The sequence below is a fragment of the Barbus barbus genome (assembly GCF_936440315.1).
Source record: "Barbus barbus genome assembly, chromosome: 32".
Lineage (NCBI taxonomy): Eukaryota > Metazoa > Chordata > Actinopteri > Cypriniformes > Cyprinidae > Barbus > Barbus barbus.
Window position 1 is genome coordinate 27,144,358 of NC_136760.1, and position 23,961 is coordinate 27,168,318.

Here is a 23,961-nt window from a genome sequence, read left to right on the forward strand (position 1 = left end):
CAAAAACACAATATATAATATAAACAATTATGTATGTACAGTTATGATATGTGCAGATTTGAAATGAAAAAAATAAGTCTGTGTGGAGAATAAATCATGTATAGTGTTATGTGTTCCATATTTAATGTCAAGTGTTAATATGAATGGATTGCCTGAGGGAAGAAACTGTTCTTGTGTCTGGTCGTTCTGGTGCTCAGAGCTCTGTAGCGTCGACCAGACGGTAACAGTTCAAAGAGGGAGTGTGCTGGATGTGAGGGGTCCAGAGTGATTTTACCAGACCTTTTGCTCACTCTGGATAAGTACAGTTCTTGGAGAGTGGAGAGGGTTGTACCAATGATTCGCTCAGCAGTCCGGACTACCCTCCGTAGTCTTCTGAGGTCAGATTTGGTAGCTGAGCTGAACCAGACAGTTATTGAAGTGCAGAGAACGGATTTGATATATTATATAATATATTTATATTATACAGTATATGATATAATATAAATAATGTATAACATATATAATGTATAACAATAAATTGTGTATATATAATGAATAACAATAACAATTTGATATAAATTATTATATAACTGACTGATGATTAATTCAAGTCCCAACCTAAGTTTGATTTTGTAATATAATGGATTCAGATAAATAATTATCTGAAACTAAATTACTTTGATTTCTACATTTTTAATGACCATTGATTTTCAATTTGTCCATTGATTATGATTAAAAAACCTGTTATACCGAATGAATACATACTGAATACATGACATACAGTACCACACCAAAAATAATCTTTCAGATATGCAGCATTTTAACTCTCAGAGAACAATTGAAACACAATAAATACCTCTTAAATAGATTTACACTACATACAATAGCAGCTCATACTTTATCTTGTAGCTTATATCTTAACATATTCATCATCATATCTTAACACGTTAGTGTAACGCAGAGGCAGTGTCTTTAAGATCCATGTGCAGCTTTTTTTAATTCACAAGAATGGTCATACAAGCATAAGTCAATCTCAGGCGTCAGATACCACGTAGGCAGGACAGAATCATAAACAGAGTTCAGGCTAGAGATCTGGGCAGGTGGCAGACAGATAACAGAACAGATCAGCAAGGCAGGCAGAGTTCTTTCATAAATGGGTAAACAGTCCAGGTTGGCAACAGGAAATCAAACACAGGAAAACCGCTCAGAACTGTCTGCATGGTAAGAACAAGACTTTGCACTAAGAGCAATGGTGGTGCAGATTAAATAGACCAGTCAATGGGGAACACCTGTGCAGGTAATCAGTCTCAGGTATGGGGTGTGATGGGAAATGAAGTCCGAATGACAGAGTTAATATTGAGGTGAGAGTTCCCTCTGGTGGTGATCGGAGGGAGCCACAGAGGCTGAATTTGTGACAGTTAGGCAGGAAGGAACAATTTGAGTCACACAATATGATCACTGACTACAGACTGGTTATGATCAAATGTAGAAACTTTTATTTGACTTGTAATATTTAGTTGTCAAATCCAAACATGCCAGCATTCAAGAATGTGGTTTATAATATTATAAATTAAAAATATTATAACATTTTTATCTGAATGTTGCAGTGAGTCTGCAAATGATTTTCGACACACATTACCTGCACTACAAGACTGCTTTACCAGGGTTTTGATGTAAGATGTAGTAATATTTCAGAGCAGTGTCAACGGACTGTTCAGATATGAACTTATGCAAATTTCTATCTCACACTGAATGAACTCTGACCTACCCAGCTCTTCAGTTTCAGTTTCTGAAGTAAACATGAGAACAATACAAGAACATTTTTGTTAATCTGTCCAGTGATCAAACCTCACACGTGACTTTCTCTGAAAGAACAATTCAACCAGTGTGGCTACATTCTTCAAAGCCTTTAGAATTGAAAGTAAAATAGAAGGCCTCATCTCATGCATATTATCGTAGCATCACTATAAGCAAGATTATGTCAAACATACAAGTTAAAGGTAAGACTGATCATTAATCTCTTTCTTCTTGTACTAAAAGTAAATTATTGCAAAAGAGAAAACAGGCAAATTGTGAAGTGACTTGCTTAGCCATCAAAATTATTTTCCCCCATTACCTTCTAGATAATTTCAACTGAATTTTGTATCCCTATTTTATATTGCTTATAATAAATTCAATAAATGCATATCTATTGCCATTACCCTCTCCTTACAGACGCACAGTGCCTGTGTTATGCTGTTCACAGTACATTGATTGACTCTCTATCATGATTCAAATGTGACATAAACATCTTAGTCAGATACAGTACTGCTTGCAATCATGCTTTGCCTGTTTGTATTTTATTTAGTTCTTGTGTGCATTTAAAACAATTAGAAGGTAATTTGGAACAGGTTGTTTGTCATTATTGTCACACATTTTTTACTTCATAAATTTTATAATATTCATTGTTCATTCATTCATGAGTACAGTAAACTGTTGTCCAGTTTCTAAAATTTCGAATAGGGTGCCAATAAAGTCTGACCCTGATATCATTATCACATATTTCAAGTTTGTTATTTCTAAAAGTCTACTACCCAATTTTTATAAAATGTTGTTGAATTGAAAAAAGCAACTGCAGAACAGGAATGACTTTAATGTTTTTGCATGATTAAGCAAGAATAAAAAATAATCTGATTGTCTTTAGTAATGTAACACAACATCTGAAGTAAAATAAGATGAATGTAGTATATAACAATTCATGTAAATGATTAAATACCTGATTATGGAACAATAAAACAACATTTATGACAAGGAGAAATTAAGTAAACAAACATTCATTAAAATGGCATTAGAAATTATGCATTCAAAATATTACATTATGTTTGAATAAAAACATTAAAATAGGGTCAGGAAACTCATCAGAGGGACAAGTAACAGCATCAGAGAAGCACACAGACAAGAAGCCTCAGACACCTTCACTTGCTCTGGGACCCACTTATCTGTTAACAGGGAATATAGAGCAATGAAGTGTAATGTATCGATAGCAGAAATCAACAGAAACCTTTGTTTACAAATAATTAAAGTAAAATATTTACCTGTGTTCCCTTCAGACATCACCAGAGGACCCATGGATATGGAGGCACTGTCATGGAAGTCCAGAGACCTGCGCTCTCTCCGATGGTGTCCAGAGATACAGTCCTACAAGAGAAAAGAGAAAATCCAGCTGTGTGAATCCCTGATAAATATCACTGGACAAACATGAAACAAAGGAGTGCATAAAGTCTCCAGAACAGGACAAACCTAACCACCATGGACATTAAGGATAACATTTTTCTTCCAGTATTTAATGTTTGATCAACAAGAGTTTATCAATGGTAAAATCTTAAACCTTTACAATTTAACCATTACATTTAACTATGGAGATACATTCAATAAATTTCCATACATTAGTTCTATAGCTACACAGAAACACATCATCAAAGTTTTATTAATTATGAGAGGTTTTCTAAACTCACCGTTGAGCAGCGATTGTTTGACAGAAGGCAAAGGTGAACAGCACAGTGCAGGTAAAGCTTAGTGGAGTTTGCAGTGAAGATAAACATCCTGAAGGAGAAACGGCTGGATGTCGAGACGCCGTTCTGCAGCAGCTCCACTGTGTCATCATTTGGATTGGGACACCTGAGAATCAACAAATCAAATTATTTTACTTGAGAGGCATTCAACTCAAAAGCGATTTCCTGTAAATCATTGCACATTTGCATTATAGTACTGCTATACTGGAAGATATTATGTCAGGTCATCTTAAAATAGATATGGATTATTATTTATTCAGTCTGTGTGCAGATCAAAAGTTACTTTTAAAAATGTTACAGTGAGTTAAGACTGAGCTTTAAGGAACAGAAAAAAACAACATTGCTTTACTCTGTGACGATGAGATCCCAGCGGAGACTGTAATCAGGATCGTTCACAGGTGTAGCCCAACATGTGTCCATCACCAGGGCAAACTGGTGGCTGTCAACCCCCTCAACACGAACTTCCACATTCATCTTCTGGTCGAGCTCTGCATTCACTCTACCAGTGAAGGGCCGGGTAAACTCCTCATCCTCATATGGAATCAACCGAACCTGATATCTGCCTTCACCAGCGGGGAGGGTCTTATGCACAACACTGTTTAAATAATGGATAGATCTGTGTTAAAACTACTAAGCTTTTCAGCTAAAATTCTACTCCTTTAATAAAACAGTACAGCTGAAATCAGAATTTGTATGTGACTCTCACGTCTCCAGTGGGTTGATTTCCGCATTCATGGAAAGTGTTTGTGTTTGAGGATAAACACAGCTGAAAGAAAGCTTAAGGATTTTCTCTCTGCTGATGAGAGCTTCTGACCTCGGTGTTCCCAGAATAAAGTTATCATAGATAAAGTGGGTGCCATTGGCCTGTGAACAACATGAACAGCATTTTGACATTTAGACTAAATTGAATTCAAGGTGTTAAAAAAAAACTTTTATTTAAGCAAAATTATTAAATATAAAACCCCCAAAAATATGTATCAGTCAACCCAATCTTTTTGGTTCTATGAGACACTACAAATGTTTGGATGGTGTATTTGAATAGATTATACATAGTTAGTCCTACCACAAGATTTGTGCCACAGACATGTTCCTCGTTATCAAAATGGAATTCCACTCTGCCATTCCGGATCGTTCCTTTGCAGTTGGGATCACTGAGGTGTAAGACATCAGCCGGAAAACCAGCCTCAAAGAGCTGACAGCGAGACACAGACATGGAGCCAGAGCTACTTTCACAGGTCTCTGAGAAATCTGAGGAAAAAAAAAAAAAGTATTTAAGTATTAAAAAAGAAAATGTAATCAAAAAAATCATATTTCACATTCTGTTGTGGGATGTTACCAACCAAAAGAGTCATCTTGTGGTTTGGGTAGGTCGTCGTTACACATACAGCCATAAACACCATTTTTCTTTCCACACCATTCATCCTCAGAGCAGCTGAGCTCAGAGCAGCGATCTCTCACATCTAAGAGAAGCACAGATAAATGAAATGCAACACAAAGCCATTGAGTCAAAATAACAGAGTGAGAGCACACTTTCTGAGCCCCCTACATGATCATTGCTCTACATTGTTCAAAGAAATGAAATACATATTTTTGAGTGAATTAAAGTTAATTTCACGTTCCATAATTTTCCCACTGAGATCCACGAATAATAGCTTATTAGTTTGTTTTTTTTAAACAGTAGAATTAGAATTAATTAACATTAGAATTAAATTGTTGGGGGATTTTATTATTTTACCTTTAAAATGTCTTTATAAACACCCTCTATAAGTCTATGTTAACTGTGAAACTGCTCTAAAGAACTAGTAAAGTCTGATTTGTGACAGGTTAGCAAAATTATCAAAATTAGTTCATGAATCATAGATGTTTCATGCACTGAATCATTTGAAAGCAGTTTGTCATAGAACTTCATAGTTCAGCTACCTACTACTTTTTTCCCCCGCAATACTAATGACAAGATCACAAAATAACCATTGCTGAAATATTATTATGACTTACCACACCGCAGACCCGAGCGCCATTCTGGGATCTGGATCTCCAAGATGGCACAAGCGGTCTCATAGGCCTCAACAGCTGAACATAGCATGTCATTTGCACGTGTGTACAGACACAGATCATACACACAAGAGTAGTAGTACGGTGCAGGGTCAACATGAAGATGGCAGTTCTGGAAGGGTCCAGTGGTGTTGGTGATAATGCTACAGAGATCAGAGTACCTCTGCCTGGAAGGACACTCATCAGCATTACCCGTCTGGTCTCTGGCACCACAGCTGAAGAACATGAACACATGAAAAAAAATTAAGGTCAGTTAAATGCCTGTACTGTTTCATCACTTAGGCACAGATAGAGTGTACTTCTGAACAAATAACATGATTTGCTATTCTTGCATATTTTAACCTTAAGACATAACCCTTTGAACCATTTTCCCTGTCCACTGCTCTTTTTTTTTTTTATTATCACGACCCACCAGGTAAAATCGACTGTCTCATGGTTCTAAAGTCTCATGGTTCTTACCCTGGAATGCTGGTATCTGATTGCCAGCTGTGGCCAAAGGAATTATCATCAGGAGCGAGGTCTCCACTGGGCAGCACTTTGTCATCTGCAGGATTACCATTGAAATTTCCACACATTCCACATAGAGATCCATAGAATCTTTCACTCGCTCTGACTAGAAGGCTGTTATGTCCATCAAAATGGACAATAAATTCATTGAAAGCATTTAGAATTACGAATCCATGCTCCTCGTGTATCTCTACAAGATCATTGATTTGATATGCTGGAGTGTCTATGGCATTCCCATCAACCTGGAGGGCAATCAGAAAATTCCAACATAAGAAAGGAAAGAAAGTGAAAGAAAATACATTTACATTGACACCATTTGAAGTCCAACTTACTTTAACTCTCCTGTTTTGCCCAATTGTGATGTGCGTCTGTTGTCCATGCTGAGACAACCATACATCCACTGCAGACACAAATGATACCACCATGTTCCCACGGTGCCTGTTGGTGGCCACCACACGGAACTCCAGATCATTGTCGGTGACATTACCGCAGGTCTGAGCAATCTCATATGAACAAGTTCCCTAATAAGAAATAACACAATACACATATTCTTCATTATTTCTTTCACTTCCCACACAGCTGCAACTTCACACCCAGAAATGTCTTGCAAGACATCAGATACATTCATAAATGAAATAATTTTCAATGCTATGAAAAATATTTATGAAATATAAAATATATAAATAACTTAGTCTAACACTAATAACCTTCCTCCAAATAAACTTGACTGATAAATCAGTTGTCCCCTACTACTGGGACACAAAACAACAAAAACAGCAGATTTCATAATTTTATACCTGAAAGTGGGCCACAGCTCCATCAAAGGTGATGTAGTGGGGGTCACCCCAGACTGTGCAGGTGGACATTGGACTGTAGCAGTCACGATGTCCGTTTCTGACAGCACACTCCATGGCCGGTGGACAGGAAGATGCAGAGCAGCGTAGATCATTTGGAGCAAAACACTGACAGCGTTGAGAACATGTTGAATCCCAGAATTGTTCACCGATCTATAAAACCACAATGATAACGATGAAATTTACATTTCCATAACATGATGTCAATGAGTATTTTCACCTATCAAACAGCATCATGGTACAGTATCATCATATTGTAGGTCTGTGTGACATGTTATCCATTGCCTATGTAATAATGCTTAAAGGAAAACAATGCTTTAATCCTTACATTATAGTAGAATCCATCATACAAGCAGCCACATTGCTCCACTGGTAGACAGAGTCCTCCACTCCTGACAAATCCCTCTTCACAGAAACAACCTTCTGAGCACATGTGTTCACAACTAGCATCAATGCTGCTGGCACACGTATGACCACAGTCTGTGCCACACACCTCGTAATGGCTGTTTGGGATGTTTGATGAGCAGTCAATGACTGGAAATTAAACAAAATGTATTTGTAGAATGTAGTTAATATTATGCACAAAATTAAATCTTTGAAATAAAAGAGGGAAAAACTTGAATAAAGAAAAAAAATCATCTGTGGTTGGTCTTTTTACATTTTTTAGATACTTACCACATGATGCATTTTCTCTCCAGGGATAGACAACAGCATTGGCAGATTGACAAGCACTCACATAGGCTTGGACAGAGTGACACAAGACAGCATTACTGTTCTCAGAAATGCATACATCAAACACACAGTTATTATAGTAGGCCTGTGGATCAATAAAGCCATGGCAGAAACTGAAGGGACCCTGACTTTCCCTGATTATCTCACACAAGGCTTGTGAGATGTGAGTTGTGCTCTCATCTTGGCAATAGCCAGGAGAAACAGGAAAACCACAGTCATGATTGTATGACATGTCATCCTCAACCACCCATTCTGCCCCAAACTGGTCTGCTGAATGTGCCAGAGCACCCGAAGGAGTGAGGAAGTCATCCTCAGGATGGCCATTAAAGTTGCCACAGATGCCACACACAGCTCCATTGTAGTCTGCTGGCACAACAATGATTACCTCCCAGGAACCACCATAACTGACACTGAAACCAAAGTCAGTTGAGACAAATATAAACTGTCCTGTAGAGTAGACAGATATCCGACCAGAGTCAAGGTAGACAGGGAGGTTTCTGATCTCTTCATCAACCTGATTTAAGAAATTAATACAAAAACAATCTTATAATTAAAGCAACAATGTTTTTCATATCACATATACTCCATGACAAATCACAGTGTGTGGGACCTGCTTACCATAACAGCAGAATAACCGTTCATGTCTTGTGACATGTGCACAAGATGTCCAGACACATTGACAAAAACTTCAACAGTTATTGACACTTGCCATTCATTCCATCCTTCATTTCTTGCATCCACCTGGAAATGCGGCAGACCACGAGTATCATCACATACTTTGGCCAGCACATATCGGCATCTGCCTTGAAAGTCAAAATAGGTTCCATCAAAAGACATGTAATGAGGGTCTCCTGAAGCATAACAGGTACCATGTGGACGAGGATGGCAGCCATACTCCCCCTCCACAACACGACAGATTTCCTGTTCACTGCAAGATGATGGTGTGCAACGGACATTTCCAGTGATTCCATCACAGACACACAGGAACTGACATTCTTCACCATGCCAGAACTGCTCTCCAGGCTGTCGATAACGCCCATCATAGCGGCATCCACAACCAGTGGGGGGAACACAGCGATCTCCATCCAGCACCAGTCCATCATTGCACTGGCATCCCCCCTGGCATGGCAGTGTGCACTGGAAGGGAAATGAGAGACTAGGGCAGGACGCAGGACAGGATGTGCCACACAGTTCATAATGGGTATCAGCTGGACAGTTGGGATCTGGGAAGACCAAACATGGACAAAGCAATGAATGATCAGTACTTTGAAGGAGATATATAGTTTTAATTCAGAAAATCTTGTCACATTTGTAAAATACAAACCACAGTGGGTGATACTCCTCCACTCTCCAACTGTGATGCCATTCTGTTGGCAGTGCAGTGTGTAGCCTCGCAGGGCCTCACATAGAGCCTCCCTGGCACCGTTAGTCTGCTCCAGCATCTGAATGCAATCTTCAATCCGTTTCCAAGGGTCTAATGTTCTGCTGCATTCAGCAAATGGTCCATCATTCATGGCCATGATGCTGCAGTGTGTATTGAACTCACTCCTGTTCTGATAAAGACCTGACTCCCACACATCTGTTGGATCCACACAGTGAGCTGACAAGGATCCATCACGCCAGCTGTCAGCAAAAAGATGGGAATCATCCAGCAGGACACCATCTGGGCTGTAGAATTCATTGTCAATGTTTCCATTCAAGTTCCCACACAGACCTCCAAGTGTACCATTGTAAGAGGTTGGAGCTGTGATTCGGACAATGTGTGGCCAGTCAGCTCTAACAGTCACACCAAAGTTTGTCTCTAAAACAAAACCTCTTGCACTGCTGTGGTAGATGTGGATCTGACTGGAGCCAACCCTGATGGGTAGACCAACCATCTGTCCATCCACCTGAAGAGAAAAAAAAGTCTGAATTTGATCTTGCATTTGAGTTTGAGATAATGGTTAAACTGCTCTTAATACAAGGCTGAGAAGAAAATGGCTAACCTGTACATTGCTACCTTCTCCCAATTCAATGGAAACATGAGTTCCTCCTGCCTCAAACTTCAGAAACCTGGAAAAGTCTTGAAGGCCCCTGGGTACTTTCTCTACCGTCAATACAAAGTATGGCAGTTGGGATGGCCCCATCACTCTTGCAAGGGTCAGTCCACAAGCTCCTGGGTATCTGAAAAGTTGTCCATCAAAGGTGTGGTATGAACCCAGGCTTTCAACTGAACAGGTAGCATAACTGATGGGTCTGCAGCCCCTTACACCATTATGGAGTCCACACACTTCTGCTGGACCACACTGGTGCTGATTGCACACCATTGACCTGCTACTGCAAACACATTGTCTCCCACAGTCCTCACCCAACACTACCGACTGTCCCTCAGAGTAATAGAAGCCCTCAAAGACACAGCCACAGTTTGCTTCAGGCACACATTGCCCAGTGCTGAGGATGTACCCATCATCACAAACGCAGCTCTCCTGATTGGGCAAGGGACAGTTTATTGGGGTGGAGGGGTTGCTGCAAGTTGCAGGGCAGCCTATTCCATGTGACTCGAAATGACTGTGCTCAGGACATTGAATCTCTGGAAATGCAGAGCAGAAGTAAGTATATGCCTCAAACTCTGTAATATTTCACCTTGTACAAATATTTCAGTTACATGTAGTTAAATGCCAAATTTACTTGTAATGAAGACACAAAAAGGCACTTACCACAAAAGCCTGGTTGTCTCCAGTGCCCTAGTTGTACACCCTGCTGTTGGCATTGAGCAGCATACACATTGAGAGCCTGGCACAGAATGGGCTGGTATCCTCCTCCTAAGCAAAGATCATACACACAGTTCTCTATGTAGGTCTGTGGCGAAAACACAGAGTGGCAAGATGCAAAAGGCCCTGAAACATCTCCTAGTATCCCACAGTGGTTTGTGTCACTGTAAAGGCTCATTTCATTGGCAGTACAAACTGCACAACCTAGACCTGTGCAACTGACATCATGGCATTCAGGATCTGTGTCCCCCTCTACCTTCCAAGAGTTGGCAAAGTCAACATCTGAGCTCAAGATCTCCCCAGAGATTGAACGGAAGTCATCTTCAGGATGTAGGTTATAGTTCCCACACAGACCACATGTGGCATTCTGGTAGTCATAAGGTACAGAGATGGTGACGTAGCTATATGCATCATATGTAACGAGGAGACCAAAATCTGTGCTGATGGCCAAGGAAAATCCTGACTGATAGACTTGGATGGAGCCATTGCGGAGGGTGAATGGTGTTGCTATAAAGGTCCCATTAACCTTGACAATGTTGACAAAAAGAAATTAGAAAAATGGAAGGATGGCTGAATTCAGTTGAGAATGAGGAGTTACATCACAATGTTTTCACTCCGTGTTGCATTTTGGGAAAGCGCTGCCATATTAGCAGGATACGCTATCCGTTGCCATGGTTACTTCACATTCGCCATACGAGTAACTGCTTTCTTTTGGTTTGTTTTTGCCTTTAAGTTAAATATTCATTCATTCTTCATTGTATGGATTGCAGGGAAGATAAGCTATTTTATCTCATGATAATTTGATATTTTTTCTCATAAGTTTTGTAGAATTTGGTTTAGTGTTGACATGATTAGTGTGAAAACAGTTGCCGGCTAGACGCTCGCTTCTGCTTTGGCCATCAAATGAATTGTAGAATTTAAAAATAAAAGTGTGTGGTCAACCAGCTGACAGATGTCGATCCATTTCTTTGTTAGAAACTTGATATTTTGGGCTCATCTGTTTTTCTGAACATGGTATGCTTTATTAGTAAGGTTGTGTACAGAATGTGCTCTTTTAATATCACAGTCTCGGTGCATTAAGCATCTTCTTTTATGTGAGAGAAAAAGACTTGGTGTGTAAATAAATGTGTTCCCATTTTAGGCATATCTGCACATTATGTACTTTACAGTTTGGTCTTTACATGAAACTGTATTTGTGTTGAGCGTTTCAAAAAGTCCCTGCACAGGTTCTGCTAATTCACATGCCGACTGAGAATCATACTCTCAAAGGAAATGTTAATTATTAAACCAAAAAAAATCGAAACTTTTAAAAACACCCACCGATTTTAGTTTGATTTTATTGAGTGACAGGTAGTGGGTTTAATCAGTGACATTATTAATGATTTATCCGGCGTCTTCTCGTCATCTCTGCAACCTGCTTCCCTTGGAGTTTTTACACGCAGAAAAGGCGAAAAACAAATTGCATTGTCCAGTTTTCGCTCCGAAAGATGATCTGAGTTACTTTAGCAATTCTCGATGCAGCATGAATGACATACAGTGGTGGCATTTTTCACAAGAATGACAAACAAATCAAAATACTGCCCTAAACTCAAAAGCGGAGAGGCAACGCAATCCTGCAAGTATGGCGGATAAACAAAGCAGTTTCCCAGAACACAACGCGGCGTGACGTCACATTCTCATTCTCTATATAGCGGCAATATGGTGATACTTACCTTTGCCTCATAATAGTGATCTTTAACCAGTTCAATTTCTTCATTATAGACAAATACTCTGACCATTCGAGTCCATGACACATGTGTGCTACCACGATGCTCATTTTTGCCCTCAATGCGATAGTACTGCAAACCATTTCCACAAGCCTAAACAATGACAAAAATTCAGTATCAGTAAAGGATTCTCAATCTTATCGAATCAATAAATAACCAAAAAGTCATAGCAACATTACTAACCTCAGACAGAACATATGTGCAGGTTCCTTGGAAGTGAAAAATCTGATTGTCAAAGGTGTAGTAGTGAGGATCACCAGAGATGGTGCATGTTTGCCGCTGAATGTTCTGACAAGAGTATTGGAAAGCAGCTGGACGACAAGCTTGGGAATAAGTACAGGGCTCAAAGCTGCACTGGAGGCCACTGCTGGTACAGGTGCATCTTTCCTGGCAAGCGGCATCACTCCAGAAAGAGTCTCCCAGCTGCACTGGCAAACCTATAAAAAGGACATAGGGTTAATTTATATAAACTAGGGTGACCATACGTGCCATTTTCCCCGGATTTTTTTTTTTTGGTTCCTTATGTATTTGAAAATGCTCTCGTGGTACTTTGAATCAAATCAATATAGAAATCCTGGCCATGACGCGTCTGGGAAAATGGCACGTATGGTCACCCTAATATAAACACCTAACATCATTCAGGAAGGCTTTTTCTATAGCATACTAACATTCGGCATGCAGTCAGGGAAGCAACATTACCATTAAATTGACAACCCCGTGTTCCATGATCTGTTCTAAAGGCCCATCTGCCTGGCACATTGACATTGCTGCTATGTGGTAGGCTTGTGATGTCATCCTGAAGGGATCCAGTTATTGAGAAATGGTGGCTTGAATCAATAGTGTCATAACCAGCCTAATGATGCGGAAGACATCCAGATGTCTGCTTAGCCAGTTATTCATAGGAAATGCAGTAACTTTTATATCAATTTGTCATCTTATGCATACCTGTACATATCGATTAGCTGGAGCAATTGCACCATAGTTCATTACAACAAATGAGAGATGGCCATTTGAAATCAAAACCACTTGGAAAGATGTTTCCTTAAAAGACAGAAAAGACAGGGTTTTTTTGTTTATTTAATTTAATAAAGCAAGAAAACATTGTATAGCATTATTTATTTATTTTCATGGTACAAAACTGAGCTACTTACTGTTCTTGAATTGGAGAAATATGCAACTCTATCCCATGTTGCAACAAAGACCCATGAAGCAGAGAAACTCAACTCAGGGAAGTACTGGTTTATGTCTTGAGTCGCCTGTGTAAGGACACTGCCAGAGGTGTACTGTTGATATGAAATAACACCATTCCAGCGGTTGTCAATATCTGTCCAGAATGGAGCAATGAGGTCTTTCCCGCCATAGGCTGGGAACCGGTATGGAGTGTAGCTGCCCCATGACCCATCAAATGTCAAGTGTCCATTGTTGTTGACCTAAAATAAAAGAGGACTGATTATTATCTGCAGGGTTCTTAAAAATATGCTAAATTGCTTGTAACACAAATTTAAACTGCATTAAATTGTCTTTTTCCCATTTAATTTTTTTACAATCTCCAGTTATTGACACTCAGAATCTAAAGTCCTCCCATTCCAAAATGACTCACATAAATCTGGTTGTATGTTTGTCCAAAAAATATGAATGGCTGCTGCAGGTATATAACCGATGAACTCCCATCATCAATGCGTCCATTCACTGTGTCTCCAGTTCCAAATGGATAAAATGGCCCTGTAATATTGATTCCATTGTCTGAAAGAGGAAACAAAAACAACAACACAATATTTAACATTAGTTAGTAACATGAATATCAGTTTCAGATACCCTGACATTTAAATTGCATTTATATTTCAATTTTCATTTACCTTACTGTAATATTTGTATTCTTTGAGTTATGAAATACAGCAATATGGCTGTATATAATCATGGCTGTGATTATCTGTGGCCTTTTGCCTACTCTAATATAGCTTATTATATATTAGCATATAACTTTATAAATTATTTTATTTTAAAATATATACATGCATCTGATTTGCTCATGCAAAACAATAATCTTCAACATTGTAACACACCAGTTGTAATGTCTATAGTTGTAGTTTCTATGGTTGTGGTTTCTGTGGTTGTAGTTTCTGTTGTTGTGGTTGTCTCTGGCATGACAGTAGTAGAGGTAGAGTTTATGTTGCTTGCATCTGAAAGAAATCATAAATATTACAAAAAAAAATCTGAATGATCTCTTACATAAAGGGCACATGTAAATAAATATATTTACCTGCACAGTATGCCAAATGGCAGATAGTTGGACTCACAAACTCATAGACATAATAATCTCCTGGGCAGGCTTTGACTTTAATGGGGTTGGATTGGAAATAGCAGCAGTTATTGTCCCAGTGACCGCAGACATCTCGAGTGACCACTCCATCCTCAACTGTTGGATGTCCTCCGTTCAGCCAGAGTGGAGCATGAGTGCCACAACTATACTCTTCAACACATGTGTCTGGCATCTGAACGCTCTGATCCTGAATGAAGAGACGGTACCAGCCGTTCCAGCTGACCCAAGTGTCACACATTATTTGAGAGGAATGTTGATTGTTGGTGGATCTCCATGGATCGCCCAGGACATTGTAATTGTAGCAGGGGTCAACATGAGGAACTGTTGATATGGAAACATTAAAACATAAATGCTCCTGACTGAATGAATGTTAACTGGTATGAAATCTCCAGAACACTCTTTACTTAAGTTCCCTGATAAACTTGTGCTTTAATTAATTTAAAAGCAGATAACAGTTTGAACATCTCCTTTTATTTAGCTGTGAAAAAAAAGGATTTAAAATGTCAATGTTATGATCCTGCCTGTGTTTCACTGTGAACTCTTATATTGAAGTGTTTTCCCAGCTGCTATTATGTCTGTGTTTCCTGTGTTTGCCCTGTCTCCCAAGCTGGGGTGCGTTTCCCAAAAGCATTGTTAACTAACTATGGTCATTAGTTCCACTGAAGTCTATTGGTAACAACGGAACTTGACCATAGTAGTTTTTTGGGAAATGCACCCCTGCTTGTTTGTTCCCATAGTTACCCTAGTGTGTTTCCATGACAATTGACCACGCCCCCTTGCTATCTCATTTAGATTGTCTGTCTGTGTGTATATACTGTATACTGCTTGGTTTTCATCAGAGGTGGACAAAGTATACAATTCCATTACTTGAGTCAAAGTACAGATACTGCTGGTCAAGTATTACCCCATTACAAGTGGAAATTGTAAAGACAGATTTTTACTTAAGTAAATGTACAGAAGTAGGCTACTTGCTTTTAAAAGTACTTAAGTACCAAAAGTAAATTTCTTTTTTTTTTTATGTCAATGCACTGTTTTATTATTTTTGTATGTAATACTTGCAATACCTTATGCCTCAGAAGCAACTTACTATACATTACGCCTACTTGAATTTTTGTAAATCAATTTTACATTTGCAACTGGTCAGTGTTCAAAAAATGCTGGGAAATCACTTCACTTAACCCTACAATAGTGAAAAAATTAAAAAATTCACATTTTAGAGAAGAAATAAAAATCACCAACTGACTTTCAAAGCTGCTACATGGTAACGACTTTCTACTTCGAGTACCTTGATAGAAATCTAGTGGAGTGGAAAAGTACGATATTTGTCTTTCAAATGTAATGATGTTAAAGTCATAAATTTCGGTCGTTGTTTGAATGCTTTCATGTATTGTTTCCTGTTCCTTGTTTTTCATGTGTAGACTATCTCAGTTTGGCCTTTACTTAATTGTGCGTGCATGTGGATTCTCTCTCTGCCTCATCTCTCCTTTACAGTCAACCATGAGCCCTTTGGAAACTGAGCAATATGAATTTGAGAAGAATGCTTTGAAAACACACTTTATGTCTTATTTGCAACAAAAACAAGACAATACTTTACCAGTGGTTGTGATTGGTGGAGTAATGGATTCTGCGGATGGGATTGTCTCTGGTGTTGATGGGATGGAGTGATTTGAGGCTTCTGGTATTAAGAACAGTTTTATATCAATGAATAATTTTTAAACAAAACCCAGAAATTAAATTAATACATTACATATGAGTAAATGCTCACCTACACAGTATGCTCCACAAAACATTGGCTTGACAAACTCATAAACATAGTAATTTCCAGGACAGGCTTTGACTCGTATAGGGTGGGATTTGTATTCACAGTAAGCACTCCATGAGATACAGACCTGACGGGTGACCACTCCATCTTCCGGCTGTGGATGAGGGCCGTTGAGCCACAGAGGCTCATAAGAGCCACACATGCCTTGATTTACAAATGATTCTGGCATCTGAGCATTTTCACCATTGTAGAACATCCTGTACCAACCATTCCACTCCACATTATAATCACACGTGCCATAGTAGTGATAGTTGTTATAGTAATAGTTGTCTGTGGATCTCCAAGGCTCATCCAGACTGATATAGGTGTAGCAGGGGTCGACACTTGGGGTGGAGGTAGGAACTATTATGAAAGTAGAAAGAGAGCATTACTGTACATACTGAAGATTAAATTTATACAAGACAATAATATGAAAACCAACAGTATAAATGATAAGCATGTCAGATATAATGATGAATGAAAGTACACATTACCTGCACAATATACAGGTAATGGGATTGAAAGATTTGGCCTGGTCAATTTGTAGACATAATAATCTCCAGGACAAGCTTTGACTTGGATTGGTTCAGATCTGTAGTGACTGCACTGATCATGTCGAGAGCCGTAAACTTCACGAGTAACAACTCCATCTTCCAGCTGAGGATGAGAGCCATCAAGCCACAGAGCACTAAAACTTCCACATGACATGTAATAAAAACACGACTCAGGCATCTGAGCATTCGACTCATTAACGAAGAGTCGATACCAGCCATCCCATTCTACACGAGTGTCATCATGATCAGAGATGTATCCATACATAGACCAGTAATTGAGTGTGCTTCTCCAGTAGTTGTTGATTGCATTGTAGTTTTCACACGGGTCATAATCTGTGTTAAGATATCAAAACAAACAAGTTTTATTAATTTTAATGAGGAGCTTCACAAGAGCAAATCTCAACCAATAAAACACAGTAACAATCATTCACAACATGACTGTGAAGTAGTGAAACTAAAAGTATAAAAGGTGACATTTTCATTGCAAAATAAGATTTAGATTAGGGAACACATTCAGGATTAGTTTTAAGAAATTTCCCTCAGTAAACTTTCAACTCATCGATAGTAAATAAGGTAGTTATTGTAGTAGTTATGTTTAGGTATGTTAATGGGTCTAGAATATGGTCATGCTAGTCATTTTCATGCTAATAAGCAACTACTTAAGAGAGAGTAGTGTTCCCTAATCTCAAGTGTTACCATAAATACTTAAAAATTAAAACATGTAACTTACTCAAGGTGATGCTGGATCCAGTGATTATATCTGGACTTGGAGTGGGTGCCACCTGTGAAATGGTGCTGACATCTACAAAGAAGGACATTCAAGACATGACTGAGATCATTTTAAAAGTTAGGAAAAACTTTGTAAGAAAGTAAATAAATAAATAAGTACCTGTGCAGTATCCTGAACACCAGAACTGTGGATTCACAAGTTCATAGACATAGTAATTGCCTGGACACGCTTTCACTCTGATGGGGTTTGATTTAGAATTACAGCAGCCGCTCCAATAAGACCCTCCACAGACCTCTCTGATCACCACTCCATCCTCTGTCTGAGGATGAGGATCATTGAGCCACAGATTCATTTCTGTGTTACAGCCGTATGAATTAACACAGGTCTCTGACATCTGGATGTTCATTCCATTGTAGAAAAGCCGGGTACCAGCCATTCCAGGAGAAATAGTTATCACAAATGTAATCTCCACTTTCATTGTTGGCTCTCCAGGGACGATCCAGAGACTCATAGTTGTAGCAGGGATCACTGCTGATGCTTTGGAAGGCAACTGTCAAAGAGTTTGAAAATGTACTGTTAAAATACTGTTTCTACTGTATTATTTACTGTACATTTCACAAAGCCCACACATTTATTTTAGCAAAAATAAGATAGTATTTAGACTAATACGTACATTTCCTAATATTAAAAAAAGAAATGTATAGGTTCATTTTTAGCTGGAGGACAGGTAAATTATGAAGAGATATTCATTATAAATTAAGTAATTTATTGATTCTGTATTATTGTTTTAATATTAATAATATGGCAAAACACAGCTGAAATTTAAGTCAAATTTAGACTAATTTAGTAGAAATTAAATTTCTTTAGTCTAGTGCTATTTTTGGTTTGTCTAAAGTTGTGAGATTTGAGGAACTGTGTTACAACTAACACATATACAGTAGAGATACAGTAGGGAAGTGCTATGGGGGGGTTATGATAAGGATGTGAGACTTACATAGCTATCATGGTTGGTTTTGTGTTTTGCTGGTGTTCATGTCTTTTACTTAGTATTTACGCTCTTAGTCTAGTTTCCTGCTTTGTCATGTAATTCCCTGGTCCTTAGGCATCTTGCCATGTGCTTCTTTAGTCTTTAGGCTTGTTCGAGATACATCTGCGCAGACCGATAGGTGTATGACATCAAAGTACCTTGAGAACGATTGAAAAGCATAAAGAGCCGTCTGCTGTCCAATCGCTCTCATGGTATTTTGATGTCATACACTGATCGGTCTGCGCAGCTTCAAGTCAAACACACTTTTTGTGTCATGTTGTGATTGGTTGTTTTGTTCTGTTCTCTCATTGGTTCATTTTCTTTATTGTTCACAGATATCTTTGTGATTAGTGTCTTTGTATATATAGCCCTCATTTGCCATTATCTCTCATTTATCTTTGTTCATTGTAACCTTGCTGTTGGTGAGTCCGATGTTTTCTAGTCAAGTCTGGTCATGTCAAGCTCTAGTTTAGTTCATGTTTGTTTTTCTGTTTTGCATCAAATTTTGGTTTGTTCTGTTTGTGTTTATTAATAAACCGCACTTGGGTTCAGTTTAACTCGCCTCAGTAGACCCATGTAACAGAAGCCTACAGAATGGTTCATGGACTGCACTAATTCTAACTGGTCAAACCATGTTTAACATCATTAAATAAATTAAAATGCAGGTTAGGTTATCAAATAATCAGACAATTTACTCTTGATACTGAAATTGGAAAAATAAAATAAAAATAAATAAATAAAAATAGGTCACAATTTGGAGAGAAAAAACTTCACCTGCACAGTATGTAGGCCTGGGGGCTGATGTGATGGGTTTGACAAATTCATAGACATAATAATCTCCTGGACAGGCTTTGACTTGGATGGACGTGGATGCGTGGGCTCCACACTGATTGGAATATCCCCACCACCACCATGAAGAAGTTCCTACAACTTCACGGGTCACCACTCCATCCTCAACTCTTGGATGAGAGCCATTGAGATTCAGCGCAGTTTCTCCACCACATCCTGTATTACTCACACACCACTCAGACATCTGGGCACTTTCTCCATTCAAATACAGCCGATACCAGCCACTCCATTCAACAAGGGTGTCATCATAGTAATAGTAGTTATTTTGCCGTATGTCTCTCCAGTATTCATCAAGAGTGTTATAATTATAGCATGGATCAGAGCTGGACGTTGTAGGTACTGAGAGAATAAGGACATAGAAAAGGACAATCCAGTTATGATACACATACTTTTTATGTGGCAAACAGTTGTGTCTATGACAAGATAAGATATCGGGCTAGCACACTAAGGAGGGATTATGTAGACTGACTGCACCTATAACAAGTGTATCTGCAGTTTAAGCCATTTGCTCACTAATTTAAAAAGATTTACTACCTAGATCAGTTCATTTATAGGAGCTATATTTGCTTCCATCAGCTCGAATGACATGGGGCTCGTAAAAAAAGAGTACAGTTGTTTTTGTGTGCTCTATATAGATATAGATATAGATATATAGAGTGAGAGAGAGAGGGTAGAGTGGGGGAAATACCCCCCTTAAGGAATGTACAAGTTTTCATCTGTGAAACAAAAGTTAAATGTGTTCAGAAAAGTTATCATTGTTTTAGTGACAATGACATAAATTATAAACCAAGTAAAAAAAAATGTCCAGAGTTTTCATGTTATTAGATTTTTAACAAAAAATTAATTTGTGCCAAGGGGGTGTTTTACCCCACCAATGGGTGGGGCAAAACGCCCCAGTCTGACAAAGCAATTAGCTTTAAACCTTTACAGCAGAATCAGAGTACAGGCAGCTAATTTAGCTTAAAACTGAAAAATAATATAATTAATAATTATGAATTACAAAATTATAATAGCTTGTTTGAAAATACAAATGTTAGCTGATGCTAACTGGCTAGCTAATTAGCTACCTGATGCTAACTTGAGGTAATTTTTAAATATAAAGTCCAAATATTTTTAGTCAACCAACTATTTACAATAATCAATTATTAAATAACACACACTCCCTATCTACAGGCCCTACTTTTCTCATATCATATATAACTGAGATATATATATATATATATAATTATTTTTTGAACATTTTGTAATTTATATCTATTAGGCTTATCTGTATTAGGCTTATAGTACCACTTGTTTGTATTGGTACAGGCAACATTTCTTTTCAAACAGTACTGAAGCACTGAGGCATTGAATAAAAGTTGGAAATGTAAATGTTTATTGACACCATGAAATGAAAATAATGAATAGGGTTAGGGTGAACCCTTGCTCTTGTATGTAATTAAAGGAGTATGTATAATATGTAACAATGTACAATTTCCTCAAAAATGTGATAATACTTGTCATGTCTACAATCATCTCTCTCTCTCTCATTGGTTTTCAGATTCTCTGCTATTCTTGTTCTGTCCAGCAGATGAAGTCTGGTGTTACTGTTCTGTTGTCTATCATGGATCATCCCACCTGTTACTCCACCCATTTCACCTGTTCATTATTACATGCTAATTATCTGCATGCATATACTGTGCGTGTATATATATGTGTGTGTGTTTGTGTGTATGTGTGTGTGTGTGTGTGTGTGTGTGTGTGTATGTGTGTATATATGTATGTGTATATATATGTATATGTGTATACACACACACACACACACACACACTTGTTTTGCTATCCTTGTGGGGACTCTCCATTGGCGTAATGGTTTTCTTCTGTACAGACCGTATATTCTATTGCCCTACACCTAAACTTAGCCCTCACAGGAGACTTTTTGCATTTTTAGATTTTCAAAAAACTTAATTCTGTGTGATTTATAAGCTTGTTTACCCGTGGGGACCTCAATTTAGAAGAATCTTTACTCCCTTTGCAAAAACGTTTTTCAATAGTATGAAATACTTTTGAATGGAAGACCATTCCATTTCTAAATTGTAACACACACGTGTGTGTCTGTGTGTGTGTGTGTGTGTGTGTGTGTGCATGTTTATGAGGACACAAATTTGTATAATGACATGGGTATGACAGAGGTATTACAATATGAAGGTGGTTTATGAGGACACTGCCTATGTCCCCGTAATTCAAAAGGCTTAAAAAACATACTAAATGGTGTTTTTTTTTTTTTTATCTAAAACTGCACAAAGTCTCCTGTGAGGGCTAAGTTTAGGTGTAGGGTTGGTGTAGGGCAATAGAATATACAGTAGAAAACCATTACCCCTATGGAGAGTCCCCATAAACCACAAAAACGCGTGTACGTGTGTACGTGTGTGCGTGTGTACGTGTGCGTGTGTGTGTGTGTTACAATTTAGAAATGGAATGGTCTTCCATTCAAATGTATTTCATACTATTGAAAAACGTTTTTGCAAAGGGAGTAAAGATTCTTCTAAATTGTTGATTTATGTCTGTATTACACTGTATTAAAGTACTATATATCAGAAGGCTTGGGGTGGACTTGGATGCAGACTCAAATGTCAGGTTTGTTAAAGACATTTATAGAAATGCCTTGAAATCAAAATCAGACAAGAAATTACATGAAAGAAGGAACAAACTAATAGAGTTGGAGAGATCAGGCTGAGCGATAAAGAAAGCAGATATATATATATATATATATTATACTTTATCATTTATACAGAATCTCATAGCTGTGAGAGGGTTGGAGTTTATGAGAAATAAGGTCACAATTGTAAGATATAAAATTGCCTAATGAGCTTATAAACCTGACATTTAAAAGTGAAGATCTTCTTTTTTCTATTGTCTAAAACACATTATCTAGTCATTATCTAGTTTCTTAAAATATAGCCTATATTGTCCCAAAGAGCCTGACAATGTGGATGTGTAAATATATTAATATCATAATTATGACAGCTGTAAATCATTGACAGCCTGCTGAATCTACATGCATCATAAAATGGACTGAACACAGAATTAGCAAGTTTGGGATGCATGTCATAATTGTCAAAAATTCCAAACCATTGTCTGTTTTTAACACAAAATTATGAAAATAATGATAGTTTTTCTAAGTGATAAACGTTCTTTAGGAGCCTGACATAAATAACAACAGAAATGCTACAATATGAGATTTCATATCAATAGGTAATCTGGTTCGCTTAATTATTCCTTTTCTTTCATTTTTACATTTGTGAAGGAAAGCAAAAGATGGAAAAAGTGAATATGTGATTAAATAAAAAATATATATATTTTACCTGAAGTTTGTCCATTGATTATTTCACCTGTTGAAACAATGAATTAAGGAAAAATTCAGTCAGTTCACCTGCATCATTTTAATATGCACATATCAGATGATAAAACACTCACCATTAATCAGCAGCAGTAGTGACACACACAGTGAGATCAGAAACCTCATTGTGAAGAACGGCAACTCCTGCACCTGCACACACATACACAACAATTATACATGAAATGTTTCTGACATTCATTATTTAGTATAAGAATATTATATTAATTATTTTACATAAAAAAAAAAAAAAGATTTAAAACTATTATAACTACTTAAACATAAATTTACAAAGAACTTCCTTGATCATTTGAGCCCAATGTTATGAAAAAAAGAGGAATATCTTTACCTGAAGTCAAATGCTGCTGCAGAGCAAACTCAGGGAGATTCTCTCTTCAGCAGCTGAATACAGTGATGAGGAACTGAAGATCTCACACACTATCAGTGCCTTTATTAATACATATGGGTGGATCATTACTGGAACCAGAAGTAATTTCTCAACAATGTCTTGAACCAGTTTTTCATGTGACATATTTGTTATTTTGTATTGTTTCCTTGTGTGCGACTACATTGTGTGACTGCATTTAGAAATACATTCTTTCACTCTGTGCTTGAATAGATGTGAATGTAGATGGACTGACAAGCGAGTCAGTTTGATTTGTTATTATTTTAATTTTTTTTATCTTTACAAAGCAGCTTTGCAAAAATAGAATTATAAAATGCCCAATAAGTGAGCTAAAGGGGAGAGAAAAGATCATTCAGTTTGAAAATAATGTTTAGCCATGGTGTTTAATAGTGTTTATACAATTTGAATTATAGTGTTTATATAATATGAATTTGAATTTGTTTACATTTAATTACTTAAAAAATACTGGAGGGAGTGGACAAGTAAGATGGAGATTTTTAGACGTGCAAACTAACAAAATTATAACACAAACAGAATATTTTTAATGCAACTAACAATTCAAACCTAAATCCTAAAGTAAACTAATGTCTTTAAAAGTAGCTGCGGAACAACATGCTAGTTACAAAGCAGGTTAACATTAGGAAAATTAATAGGTATTTAATATTTGGAGAATGAAAAGAAAGGGAAAAACAAAAAGAAGAAGCAAC

At 37.7% G+C, this 23,961-nt stretch overlaps 1 protein-coding gene across 1 annotated transcript; it reads right to left on the bottom strand.

The window, feature by feature from the left end:
* Positions 1-2,280: 2,280 nt before the first annotated feature.
* Positions 2,281-23,363, bottom strand: LOC306852300 (alpha-tectorin-like). Its single transcript, XM_079389012.1, has 34 exons — positions 23,198-23,363; positions 22,929-23,001; positions 22,817-22,843; positions 19,398-19,811; positions 17,756-18,146; positions 17,597-17,668; positions 16,807-17,199; positions 16,277-16,675; positions 16,106-16,186; positions 14,452-14,832; positions 14,255-14,371; positions 13,792-13,934; positions 13,343-13,621; positions 13,137-13,232; positions 12,891-13,044; positions 12,375-12,628; positions 12,138-12,284; positions 10,372-10,951; positions 9,661-10,244; positions 9,000-9,564; positions 8,294-8,898; positions 7,619-8,189; positions 7,272-7,477; positions 6,887-7,096; positions 6,422-6,610; positions 6,042-6,331; positions 5,526-5,797; positions 4,871-4,990; positions 4,594-4,778; positions 4,237-4,394; positions 3,880-4,125; positions 3,474-3,636; positions 3,054-3,156; positions 2,281-2,957 (listed from the first exon to the last, which is right to left on the bottom strand). Exons 4-34 carry the CDS (start codon positions 19,452-19,454, stop codon positions 2,854-2,856), a joined length of 8,115 nt encoding a protein of 2,704 aa, XP_079245138.1. The 5' UTR covers positions 19,455-19,811; positions 22,817-22,843; positions 22,929-23,001; positions 23,198-23,363; the 3' UTR covers positions 2,281-2,853.
* Between the last annotated feature and the right edge of the window lie 598 nt (positions 23,364-23,961).